The 13,817-nt window shown below is 43.5% G+C and overlaps 1 protein-coding gene across 1 annotated transcript in view; it reads right to left on the bottom strand.

Annotated features, from left to right (window-relative positions):
* Positions 1 to 13,817, bottom strand: part of CC2D2B (coiled-coil and C2 domain containing 2B) — a 1,912,120-nt gene that overhangs the window by 542,815 nt on the left and 1,355,488 nt on the right. The window contains exon 27 of the mRNA XM_086919535.1: positions 11,725 to 11,895. Within this exon, the coding sequence (XP_086775661.1) occupies positions 11,725 to 11,895 (171 nt within the window). The remainder of the gene's footprint in view (positions 1 to 11,724; positions 11,896 to 13,817) is intronic.

The raw sequence follows: 13,817 nt of genomic DNA, 5'->3' as shown, positions 1-13,817 counted from the left end.
AGTCACAGGGTAAAGGCCTAAGAGCACTGTATAAATCAACAGGCCAGAGACACTTTGTCCACTTGTTGGAGGCCTTTCGGGCAAAAGTCCCCCCGACTCTGCTCTATGGGGTTGAATTAATTGACCTAGCGGAATGTGGCTTCCTAGATACAGTGGAGGGCTCCCTATTGAGAAATTTATCCTCGGTTAATAACAGTTGTAGTGCTGCAACCCTGCGTTTAGAACTCGGCCTTAGGAGTAGCTGGGCTCAGGGACTTGCAGGAGTGATTCGCTGGGTTATTAGTCTGATCAAAGGAAAGCCAACTACTCTCAGATCTCTTATTACAAAAGAGTTGATGGGCCCACTAAATGAATACTCGATCCTAATAAAGAACTATAGGAGAGCCATCACTCTCTTGGATTTGGAGGAAGCATCCATCCTAGAGCTTTCCATGAACCAATTAAAATTACAACTAAAACAAGCCACATGGAAGCTAAGTTATGAGAGGGATCGGAATTTAATAATACAAAAAAAGGGGGCCATACAAGTTGTTGATTCCTATACAATTAGACAAATACAACCCTACCTGTCATGGAACATCCCCCACGGCTTACGCCGCTTTTGGCTACTCCTCAGGCAGGACTTGCTCCCCCTGAACAAGTTGTTGGCCAAATGGTATGGCATATCTAACGTATGCAATTACTGTAACCTTGCAATTCAAGATTCCAAACACGTCCTGCTAGTTTGTCCAGCATTATTGACTTTCCGTCGCCTCTGGATAAAACCGGCTTGTATCCAGTTTGGTATTTCTTCCGTAACAGCCTTGTTGGATGCTATCCTCAGTCCCCCAAATGGAATTTTTTGTAACAAAATTTGTAATTTTTTTAAATGTTTCTTAGAACTTTATTAGTAGAATGGTATATTGCTTTTGTATAATTACTGCCTGCATGAGTTGTTATTTACGGTCTAAATTTTATACTGTGTTTGTAATTGTATAATATGTGGATCTCTACGGAGTTCCAAAACATATTTAATAAAATTGAATTGAATTGAATTGTAATCCTCGCGGTTATATAGCAACTTTGGTTTGGCTTTATCAAAACATGTCGTGTAAGGTGTCATACGATTTTGAATACTATCCCCTCGACAGTCCTGTCGACGGGGATAGCATTCCACCCCTCTAGAGGGAGAAGACATGTTACTTTACTGAAACGCGGTTGATTTTTAAAAGAGCCTCAGATCCACAAAATGGATGCTTCTGCCACAGACACGAGTCTGACCTCCTGCTGCTGACCGAAACTCAGCAGAGGAGGCCTGGACAAAGGGTTTCCTGTCGCAGAGCGGTGTTACACCACTCCAGACAGGAGATAGTGGATTGTAGCAGGGAGGTTTGAAAGAAACCAGACACTGCCTGGGGAGCACAAGGCTGCCCCTTGCATAATCCGGCCAAACCGGTTCTGGGGCACCCCAGCCCCTGTCCCAGTGCGGCCTGGATAAAGGGAAAGGGGTGTATCCACCCCCTTCCTGGGTCCCACCCATAGGAGGGGACCTAGCAGGTAATCCAGCCCACCAGATTGGAATAAGAGTGGAAGCAGTGCCAATGCAACTCAGATTATCCTGATGAAACATAAGAAACGAAACTCTGAACCCTTCGACATCCTACTCAACGTAGAAGACTGAAGAATCTCCCTTGTGGTCAAGGAGTGACCACCCTGTGCAAACAGGTACCATCCAGCACCTCGACATCTGCTTTGTTGCAGTTCCCGCCGGAACTCGAGTGGCAGAGATCGACGAGATCAAGCTTGCCTGCCTTCTTATAGCCCGATCCACAGTCCCTGCAGAGCTGAGACCGTGGAGGCGACCGGAAGCGTGGGGCACGCCATCTTGAAAAGACCACGAGACGCTGACCGTGCAGCCCACGAATGACCCTCGAAGCTGTACACCGGGGTCTGAGAAGCCCCAACTCTGAGCCACTCTTGCACCGAAGCTCACCCCTTTACACTCGGCGAGTGCTGCGTGGGGCCCTTCTGCTTTCTTTGGCTCAATGCATTGGCCCGGTCACTTGCCAGCTGGCTTGTGGCCCCTGTGCCGATGAAAACCTAAACCCGACTTGCGATTCTGGTTGCTCCAGACTTGCACCAGCTCCTCTGAAAAGGAGCCCCCGCTCTGACCCTCCTGGTCCGAGTGAGAAGCGATTTCCCGAACCCGTGTGGATTGCTTTTGCCAAGTGTTGTTGACTCCGATCTTGAAGCCGACAACGCCGACGGTGAGAGCCTGCGCGGGATAGCTCAAGACCCACTCCTGGACGTTGCAGATGCCCCAGAACCCACGTGGCAGTGGAGAGAAGCTCCTCAACAACCACCTGATTGCGCCCGAGATTGCCTGGTTCCATCCTGGTTCCACCCTGGTCACTGCTGAGTGACCCAGACTCTGTCCCCTCTGCTTTCAGGTACTTTTCTACTCTGATTCACCCTTGGATAACACCGGACACTTCTCCTTAACATCACCTGCAGCATCTTCAGCTTCAAGCACCTAGAACCTGCGTGACGAAACCCGACGCCACTTCGACCCTATGCACCCGCTTCCTGTGGGTGAGGTAACATTGCAACGCCAGTGTTCCCACACTGGTACACACCTCTAGGGCCTGTGTCTTAAGTTTTGTCCATCTAGGTTCAGCAGAAGTATCCTAAAACTCTATTTGTGTAACTTTTACGCACCATTGACATTGCATTGGTGCAAGCCGCGCTTTAAGCGCTGCACCCGAATCCCGCGGGCTTTTCCCGACTTCAGCATTGCTTGTCCCGACTGCTCCCAGCGATTCCCTAGGCCCTAGGCCTAACCACTGTTTGATTGGTATCTCTTATACCACTTTCTTAATATATGGTTTGAGTGGCCCCCGCCCCCATCCATAATTGTATTTACAACAAGGGGTGGTGAGGGACAGAGTCTCTGAATTAAGCAGAAAGCTCTCACCCAGTCAAGAGATCAGGGCTAGATCCAACACCGTTTTTTAGCTCATTGCACCATCCCAGTTTCAGAACCTGGCTGTATGCAAATTAGTCTGTTCCTGTCCCAGTGCATGATGGGAACAGGGCAAACCAAACTACAAAAGCCAATTCTTACACTGGGAAGGAAACAAGCTCCCGGGGACCGGTTTCTGGCATTACAGCCGTCTTCGGCCCGGTTTGCTTGAATCCTGATGGTGCAATGAGCAAGGGTCTCACATCTGAGAATACTCTTCCACGCTTAGGGTGGACAAAAATATTTACAACAAGGGGTGGTGAGGGACAGAGTCTCTGAATTAAGCAGAAAGCTCTCACCCAGTCAAGTGATCAGGGCTAGAACCAACACCGTTTTTTAGCTCACTGCACCATCCCAGTTTCAGAACCTGGCTGTATATAAATTAGTCTGTTTCTGTCCCAGTGCATGATGGGAACAGGGCAAACCAAACTACAAAAGCCAATTCTTACACTGGAAAGGAAACAAGCTCCCGGGGACCGGTTTCTGGCATTACAGCCGTCTTCGGCCCGGTTTGCTTGAATCCTGATGGTGCAATGAGCAAGGGTCTCACATCTGAGAATACCCTTCCGCGCTTAGGGTGGACAAAAATATTTACAACAAGGGGTGGTGAGGGACAGAGTCTCTGAATTAAGCAGAAAGCTCTCACCCAGTCAAGAGATCAGGGCTAGATCCTACACCGTTTTTTAGCTCACTGCACCATCCCAGTTTCAGAACCTGGCTGTATGCAAATTAGTCTGTTCTTGTCCCAGTGCATGATGGGAACAGGGCAAACCAAACTACAAAAGCCAATTCTTACACTGGGAAGGAAACAAGCTCCCGGGGACCAGTTTCAGGCATTACAGCCGTCTTCGGCCCGGTTTGCTTGAATCCTGATGGTGCAATGAGCAAGGGTCTCACATCTGAGAATACCCTTCCACGCTTAGGGTGGACAAAAATATTTACAACAAGGGGTGGTGAGGGACAGAGTCTCTGAATTAAGCAGAAAGCTCTCACCCAGTCAAGAGATCAGGGCTAGATCCAACACCGTTTTTTAGCTCACTGCACCATCCCAGTTTCAGAACCTGGCTGTATGCAAATTAGTCTGTTCCTGTCCCAGTGCATGATGGGAACAGGTCAAACCAAACTACAAAAGCCAATTCTTACACTGGGAAGGAAACAAGCTCCCGGGGACCGGTTTCTGGCATTACAGCCGTCTTCGGCCTGGTTTGCTTGAATCCTGATGGTGCAATGAGCAAGGGTCTCACATCTGAGAATACCCTTCCACGCTTAGGGTGGACAAAAATATTTACAACAAGGGGTGGTGATGGACAGAGTCTCTGAATTAAGCAGAAAGCTCTCACCCAGTCAAGAGATCAGGGCTAGATCCAATACCGTTTTTTAGCTCACTGCACCATCCCAGTTTCAGAACCTGGCTGTATGCAAATTAGTCTGTTCCTGACGGCTGAAATGCCAGAAACCGGTCCCCGGTAGCTTGTCTCCTTTCTGGTGAAGAATTGGCTTGGTAGTTTAGTCTGCCCTGTTCCCATGATGCACTGGGCCAGGGACAGACTGATTTGCATGTAGCCAGGTTCTGAGCTGGGATGGTGCAGTGAGATAAATAACGGTGATGGATCAAGCCCTGATCTTTGGACTGGGTAAGAGTGGTCTGCTTAATTCAGACACTCTGTTCATCACCACCCCCTTTTCTGAATCCTCATCGATAATTGTGCAACTTTGTATGTTATACTGTGCTTTTGATTTAACGCGTGTGCCCCTTTGCTCATAAAGAGTACTGGGGATTATTTTAGAAATAAACACATATATTTTTATAATATATACTTGTGTGGTGTCCTTTCATTTGGTATTACAGGACTGTGATTGGTAAAACAGCTCGCTCAACACGGCCTCTTGAGTTAAGCCTTTAAGGCTGCTTAGTCCATGCTACCCCTAGGATAGCTTGTCTAATAAGGTTGACTTACAACCAGACACCATAAGGGTTGTTTGGACTGATACAAGGTGGTTCCAGAATTGGAAACATCATAAATCAGGCCAACTTCTCACACAGGTCATTTTTTAGAACTTGGGCAATCCATTAAGGATTTTTTTCCAATTACTTTCCCTAGGCGATTGGTTGATATTATGTCACTCTTTATATAGCTTGTCTCTGTCATTGTAGTTGCTATAGCCATTTTTCATTGCATACCACGATCTTTATTAGTTTTCTTAGTTTTCACAGAGTGGTTAAAGTAATCTGCAATGGTTGGCTGTGAAGCAGCACCATTATGTTATTTTGGAGAATACCCCTAAAAAACAATCAGGAGGAGGCCGAAGTTGTTTTGATTAACCCCTTCTACCAGGGGTATACTCGAGGCAATGTTTGTTGCCTCTAATGCTATTTTGCCCAATCTCTTTTTCCAATTCTTTGTTTGCTGTTGTATAGTCCCAGGCAAGCAACCCGACCTCATTGTTGTCTTGTACATTTGCTGTACCTCTTTGCCTTACCTTTGCCTTTCCCTCTTATACAACTGGAGCTGCATTCTCCAACCAACTTAATTATAACTTTTGGTGCATGCCTACTCAGGGACCATTGAGGGAGACACTGATACCCCAAGGAAATTGAACTACATACTTCACTACTCACTGGTTCAAAAGTGTTCGTATTTTGTTCTTCTGCTCACTTTTAAACTGATACTTAGCTACTGTGGTGCCACCATCCCCCCAACCGCTGACCGCCGATAGGTGCGTAATGGATGGGGATATATCAATACAGTATGGCAAGGCACATAAACACCAAAGCACCCACAGTTGGATCTCTTTCCTGTCTTTTACGGCACTTGAGTTTGTATCTGTATTTGTAGATGTGTTGCCCAGCTTTAGCCCTGCTTATCTTCCTTACTCTTTTTTGATTTTTTATGGTCTCCAGATTTCCTGTAGTAGTAGGAGTAAAGGGTGACAGGAGATATGTGTAAAAATATTAAATACTTCTGATGGTGCATGCCGCACCTAAACAAAATCATGCTGCTTCCGCAGTTTTTTCAAACAGGTAGATAGATGGGTAGGTCTCTTTCTATTATTGGAGTCTCTCAGATACTTGCTAGCTGTTGCTATCAAGGGGGGTTGCAGTGGGCACTCGCACTTACACCTGCCTGAAAATTTGCGGATCGGGCTGGCTAAGCTGCTCACCCTGCTCATCCTACTATTAAATCAAATTGAACCACCACCAGGCATCAGTCTCTTCCCCAGGGAGGCTCTGGGGAAACTCAAGGGGAAGGATAGACATGTGTCACACCTCGATATCGGTGTATCCTGGGCAGAGCCTGGGAGATGCATAGCCCCCTGTCCTCACCGGACATTGTAGTGCCTACGGGCACTGTGTGTCTTGCTAACAAATCCTGGGGTCAAGCCATCGATTCCTGGGTGGGCCCAATACGCATGGCTGCACTGTTGACTGCACTGTAGGTGTGGCGTAAATGCGTTCCTGGAACCTCACGGCCCTCCCATGGGCCTGTGGCTGGGTCGCTGACCGTAGTGGATTTTTTTCCTAAGCCTCGTTAGATCCCACACAGGAAGCGGAAACAGCAGCATTCCTACTACAGCGTTCAAGTAAAAAAACTTGTAGTCACTGATGAACCTATGTTAATAGTGAGATTGTAGGTGTTCACCACTAACCAAGACACTGAATAATTAGAGGCAGTGTTAAGTTGGCCTTTACATGCTCTTTGACTCTAAATAGCTGAGGATGAACAGTTAAGGCTTAGCTCCAAAGAGGTAGAGGGAGGTTGAGTTAATGGTTAATGTACAATACCACACAGTTATCAGAATGTGCAATCAGGATTTGCACAACACGTTAACGGCATTTTAGAAAGAAAAATATATATGTATCTCCTAATGGTGGTTGCCACAAGGTAGTTAGAGTTAGGTCTGCTTTTCAATAGAAACAAAAAGTTCATCCACATTAGCTCCTTCCTGGAAAGTTTCGGGGCCAAGAAAAAAGATGGGTTCCAAAACACAAAATCCCTATATATTTTCCATAGACTTCTTTAAGACAGGTTACTGCTGAACAGAATGATACCAAATTTGGCAGAAAGCTAAATTTAGGTCCACAGGTTGTGTCTTCGTTATTTAGTGTAAATTGGTTTAGTAGTTTTTTAGATAATAAGGATAAAAAATAATTGTATATTTTGGCAGTTGGACTTGCAAGACTCTTGCAAGCTTCCAGCGAGACTGCACATTAAAAAATGGAGGCCTCTGATTAGTCAAGAGGCCCGTTTTTTCTACTGAGCCTTCATGCTCTTGCTTGAGCGAAAGGCTCCCGCTAGTCCAGTAGGAGCAAGCACTCCGATTGGCTGGCTTTTAACATTTTAGAAATGAAATAGCTGTCACTAATCTTTACTGTGAAGAATGTGAAAGTGTTTTGGAAATGAAGTAAAACAGCTATATAACAGGGCAGCAGAAAGGCATGCTGTCCTCCTAGATTTAGAGAGGCGGTGTCTAAGAGATAACTACTTTGAAGAAAATAAATGTATATTGTTTTTAAGAAACGTTTATAATCTTGCGGGACTCCTGAAGGATTGTAAATAGTAAAAATTAGTAGATGAGTTCTCAATACACTCTACTAGAAGGAATGCATACTGTGGTCCTTGTTTTTTAGAGGAAGTGTGTTAGAGATAAGTACCGTGATAAGAAGAAGGTTAATTATTTTCTTTAAAAACATTTTACGATTTTGCGAGCCTCTTGCGCGATTGTGAAAAGTAGGAAAGTGTAGGTGATCTTTGCATACACTCTGGTATACACATTTGTTACTGAAGGAAGGAATCTCAGTGAAGATGGTGTTTATCGAGTCTACTATTTATGCCCATTGTCATAGTAGGGGTTGCGAGCAGGGTTAAGGCTCGTCCCACAACCTACTACACACTTCCATCATCTGAGCTAGAGGTCTGAAAGGAGAGGCCAATTAGTCCACAGAAACTACTATGAACACACGTCATCTGTAAGAGAGGCGTCAGATGAGAAGGCAGTCCCTCCCCACACACTGCTACTCACGTCTGTCAACAGAGAGACAGGTCTGAAAGGAGAGGTCAGTCAATGTACACACGGTACTACGTGCACCCGTTATCTGAGAGAGATGTTTGACAGGAGAGGCCTGTCACTTCTCACAAACTACTACACACATCCGTTATCTGAGGGAGAGGTCTTAAAGTAGCGGCCAATCCCTCCCCACACACTACTACACACACTCTTCATGTGAGAGAAAGGTTGGAAAAGAGAGGCTAGTCCATCTACAAACACAAACTGGAGAGAGCAGTCCCTCCCCATAGACTACAATGCACACTCGCGCTCTGAGAAATCATTACATAGGGTGGTCTTACTGTACTGAACTGAACAGATTATTCACTCAGACAAAGCATGTTTAGAAAAGGATGAGTTTCTCAGTAAATCCTTTCACACCCACTCTTCACTGGGAAAAGATGTCTCAACATATGTGTTGGCTTTATGTATGGTCCCAGGAGGCTTGTTTCTGGTCCAGGGAAGACCTAGCTTGGCAGTTCGGGCTGGACTGTTCCTATGAGGACAAGGGTCAAGACTGTTTTGCATATGGCTGGGTCTGAACTGGGGATGGCGAAGGATGCCAAAGAATTATGATGGGTTCAACCAGATCTGTGTCTGGAGGTGAGCATCTGAAAAGCTTCGGGGCTCTGTCCATCATCTCTTTGTGTTTGCTTTGTTCGCCCTAAGTTGGCAGAGTATGCCCGGGCGTGAGTCCCTTGCTCACTTTGCCACTGGATCCAAGCTAGACTTGATGAGGATGGGCGTTACCCTGAAACCAGTCCCAGGAGGCTTGTTTCCGGTCCAGGGAAGACCTGGCTTGGCAGTTCGGGCAGGACTGTTCCCATGAGGACCAGGGTCAAGACTGATATGTATATTAAGTGACCTTGCCTTCTGTGTGTCCACATACTATCTTATGCTGTCACAGTATGCAACTGTTATTGAGCCTGTCATGATTGTTTATTTTAATAAAAATAATTTGAAAAAAAAACTGATTCGTATATGGCTGGGTCGGAACTGGGGTGGCGAAGTGAGCTAAAGCACGATGATGGATTCAACCCAGAACTGTGACCGGAGTGTCTGAAATGTTTCTGCCTCTGCCCATCATCTCTTTATGTTTACTTTGTTACACCCAATTGACATATTTAATGTACTCATAAGTCCCTAATTAAAGTGTTACTACATGTACCCACGGCCTGTAAATTAAATGCTACTAGTCGACCTGCAGCACTTATAATGTAGTGACACCCACTTAAGTAGCCCTTTAAACATGTCCCAGGCCTTCCATTGCAGCCTGTGTGTGCAGTTGTTTTAACTGCCATGTCAACCTGGCAAATCAAGCCTTTTGCCAGGATCAAACCTACCCTTTGAATACATATATGTCGCCCCTATCTTAGGCCCCAAACAGTCAACAGGGCTGGGGGCAATGTATTTAAAAAGTAGGACATGTAATTTTAAGCTGTACATGTCCTAGTAGTGAAAAACTATTAAATATGTTTCTCAGTAGTGCAAGGACTTCAAAATGGGAAAAGGTAAACAGTTCATGTTTAGGGTCTTTGGAATTGTAATACAAAATCTGCTCTCAAGGTGAAGTCAGATTTTAGGTGAAAATTTTGAAAATGCGAATTTTAAGATTCCATTTCCCTGCCTTAGTCATTTAGTGCCTGCAGTCTGTCTCTGGGTTGCATGACTGGGTATAGTTGGCAGTTGGTCTTAGTGCATTCCCCCTAGACAGCCACACAGAATAAAGAGCTTAGGTATGCTTTGATGGGCCATCATTGGCAGGACTGGAAGGCAGAGTTAGGCACAGCCCCACTTACACCTGTGAAGGCTGAGTCCTGTCTTCACACAAAGGATTGCATTGCCCCTGCAGTTAATCTGGAGCCAGGGCAGGGGAGGTAGGAAACCGGAGCACCGCAAAGGGAATCGTCTAGAGGTCTCTCTTATTTGGAAAAAGGTACCAGGCATAAATATTGGACCTCAGACACCAACTCTTCAGTAGATTCCTGACCTGCAGATCCTACAGTAGAAAGGCTGTGCTGCTCTGCTGCCAGAAGGACTGCAACTCCGCTGCTCTTCTGCCTGCTGCCCTGTTTGCTGAGAAGGGAGATTGGAACTGCACCCTTAATCCCAGGCTGAATTGACTCCAAGGGTCAGCAAGCCGACCTCTTGTTCTGAGCTACAGGGACAAAACAAGCTCTAGAGGCCCCTGCAACTGCCCAGCTGACCTGCTGCCTGGACCTATTGCCTGGACCTGCCTGAGCCCGGCTGGCCTCTGATAAAGTGAATTCCTGATTGGATTTTTGTTGTTTTGGTGTCAATTTCTTAAACATGACTCTATTTGTCTAATTTTTTGTGTTGTGTTTTCACTTTATTACTGTTTGAAGTGCTACATAAATGCTTTGCGCATTGCCTCTAAGTTAAGTCAGACTACTCTGTGCCAAGCTACCAGGAGGTTAAGCACAAGTTAATTTGGAGTTTGCCTGTGATCTCACCCTGACAAGGAGTGAGAAATGCCACTTAAGTTGGCTTCACCCCCCCCCTCAACCAGTAACTATTATTACCTCTACATCTACGTACCTTGACAATATATATTTCGTCAAGGTGCACAGATGTGGAGTGAAGATTAGTAAATGTATACTTTCCTATATATACTTACATCCCTTGCCTTGCCACCATAGTATAAACGCCTACTAGTACTCAGGATCGATGTCCTTGACAAAATTCACCAAAGGCAGACTTTTGTATGAATAGACCCTTGGACACTGGGCTTGATTAAAAACAGTAGTAAATCTACACTTGTAAATTTACTTCTAAGTCTGAGTGCATATTAACTAAATACTGGATTCCTGAGAAGGCCCATGATTTTCCAATCAGGATCTCATTCCTCCTATGCAGAGTTCTCCTTGGCAGAAAACCCCACAAGGGCAATAGGAACCCATATGAACATGTACAATTATTTGTATTTATTTGTTTTAGTCTCAGGCAAAATATTTTTTCTTGTGGAGAAACGTCTTCCCCCACTCCAGCTACAAACCTGGGAATGTTTCATTCCCCTTCTCACCCTACAAATGGTCATTTACTGGCTCTGTGCTGAAGTAAAAATCCAACTCATTCAAGTCTGGAAAGGGGAATGTGAGGGGTTTGTGAATGCCTGCAACCTAATTATTTGAGGGTGTTCCCAAACTTCCGAAGCTAACCATGCCTCGGAACACCTCAGAACAGCCATATTCCAGCCATTTGTATGGGATTTATAGGTGGGGAGAACTCAACATTCATAAATAGGCTTCTGCAGACAAAGAGTAAGTAAGGTAAACTTTGTTGTAAACCTACGTTTACAACCAAATTTACTGTTGTGAATCAACCCTCTGTATTCTTTCACCAGTGTTCCTGCATTATTCTGAAAGAGCCTGGTTCACAAACTGCATTTTATAGTATGTTTTGTAGTGCTATAGTAGTACTAAAAACCTTACTACCAAGTCCTATTCTTTTTTTTTTTAGTTGTTTTTTTATTTTTATTTTTTTATTTTTTCCCACCCACTCCCTCCCTCTCTCCAGCCCCCTCGAACAGAAACAGCATCCAAGTCCTATTCACAAACTGCACTTTTGTAGTAACTTACAATTTTGAGAAAATGTGATACTTTTCGGTAATCATAAACTGCACTTTTGTAGTAACTTACACTTTTGCAGTAACTTACTTTTCAATCTCCTGCTTTCTCACTGGGATGTTAAAAGCTCTGGATATCCTAACAAGAATCTTGACATCTCCATCATTGAGAATTTGTGTCAGAAACATTTTCCTCTCTTTCCTCTGTGGTCTTAAATGTCTTCTGGGTTCAGCAACTGTAAAAATAGCGAGGCTCAACTGGCTGCAAGAAAATAATAGTATATCTGACATGGTGCATCAGAGTGTGTAAAGTCCAGTAGACTCTTTAATTTGTTCAATAATGTGTTTCGTCATTTATTTTTTTCATATGAATACATGTAAAGTTGGTTTGTACTTATATGTTGCACAATCATTGAATAACTGCAGAGTATTTACTTCATGTTAGGTTGGTCAAAATGGTTATAGGTTGATTGTTCATAAAATGGCTCAAAGGATATTTTGAAAGAAAATGTTACTGATCACACTCTCTTTGATTCTAGATCGTAAGCATAATACACTTTAATTTTCTCAAGTGTCAAGCAAAGCATTCCCACTAAAGCTCACTAAGCATCTGGCCTCAATGGGAAACAGCCTTTACAACGAAGTCTGAACAACGAGATGCCTTTACAACGAAGGCTGAACAATGACAATGTGTTTACAACAAATGTTTTACAACAATTTTTTATACAATGAGTATGATGCTTGAACCACAGATGTCTTTACAACGAATTTCGTATATATATATATATATATATATATATATATATATATATATATATATATATATATATATATATATATATGTGTGTGTGTATATGGAAAACAAAGCTCCTCCTCAGCACGCTCTGCGCTCGCAGACACCGCTTCCACGCCAGCAAGAATGAGGAACGGACCAGCAAAGTCAGCAAGATGTTATTTATTCAATCCACAGAACCAGCGACGCGTTTCGGGCAAAGGTGCCCTTGTTCACGCTGCAACATAGTCAAAATTTAAATGCTTTTTTATATACTTTTGATGGAGACTATCACCACCCCCTAGTGGTGACCTCCAGTGTCACATGTGTAACAAACAGTGAAAACATACCATCGCTGTAAGTCTTTTCTTTGTCATTGCATATGAGAAGAATTATTACCGGTTAAATCCATGTAATTAACAGCAGCTACAAATTGCATTCAATGGAAAAATATGTGTGTTCAGAGGCTGATATTTGCCAGTCAGCAAAGATCTAAGTATCATTAAACTCACAAAATATGGATTAACAGTCTAAATACAAAAAGTCATAATCCTCTGAGCAAACAATAATTGAATAATTGTCCCATCAAGTTATTTGTAGTATTTCTTATAACATGTGCAAATCTATACATTAGCAGCGAAAGATAAAGTGCAAAAAGTGTAAAAACGTGCAAAGTGTAAGAGTCAAAAAGTGCAAAGTGCAAGAATAAGCCGCATTACCATCAGAACGGAGATACCATGTAATTCATACAAATATAGATTCTCAAATTCCTGAGTTTATAAATGACTGTATGACTGGATAATTGGTTCTCTAAAATTACAAATGGTAAAAAAGTATCAAAAAGTTAAAAATGGGTATATGTAAAATTAATACCATACCCCATACATAAATACATGTCATGACATACTATACACTAAAATACTATAGAAAAAGTGAAAAAGATTTCATTATATTCCAGTATAAAACAGTTCATTTTTAAATGTCAAAGGAAATAAGTTTTAAAAGAAACTTAAATACCATGATAAATACATAACTATAATATACATGCAAAGAGATAGAAGTGTACGTTACAGAATACATTTTCACAGTAAGATCTATATCCAATATATTCATACGCTATTTCCTTTCAGAAGGTTCGCAAATTGTGTTCACAGCTCTGCTGGTGCCTAGATAAAATTTCTCCTAATAGGGAACCTAACTAGGAGAAAAAGCACCACAAGTGAAGAAAACTGACCAGCCATTATATTAGCTTTGCAGTATTAAGGTATATAAAGTTAAATACTACAGGAAGTGATGCATTTCTTCGATATTATTGAGCCCGTTCGGCCAACGGCTATCGAGCTCTAAAATAAATTTGGTCTCCAATTTCCTGAGCTGCAGTTCACAATCACCCCCTCTTTTAAGAAATGGGA

Source organism: Lissotriton vulgaris, chromosome 5 (genome assembly GCF_964263255.1).
Source record: "Lissotriton vulgaris chromosome 5, aLisVul1.2, whole genome shotgun sequence".
Taxonomy (NCBI): domain Eukaryota; kingdom Metazoa; phylum Chordata; class Amphibia; order Caudata; family Salamandridae; genus Lissotriton; species Lissotriton vulgaris.
This window is presented reverse-complemented; position numbering and strand designations above follow the sequence as displayed.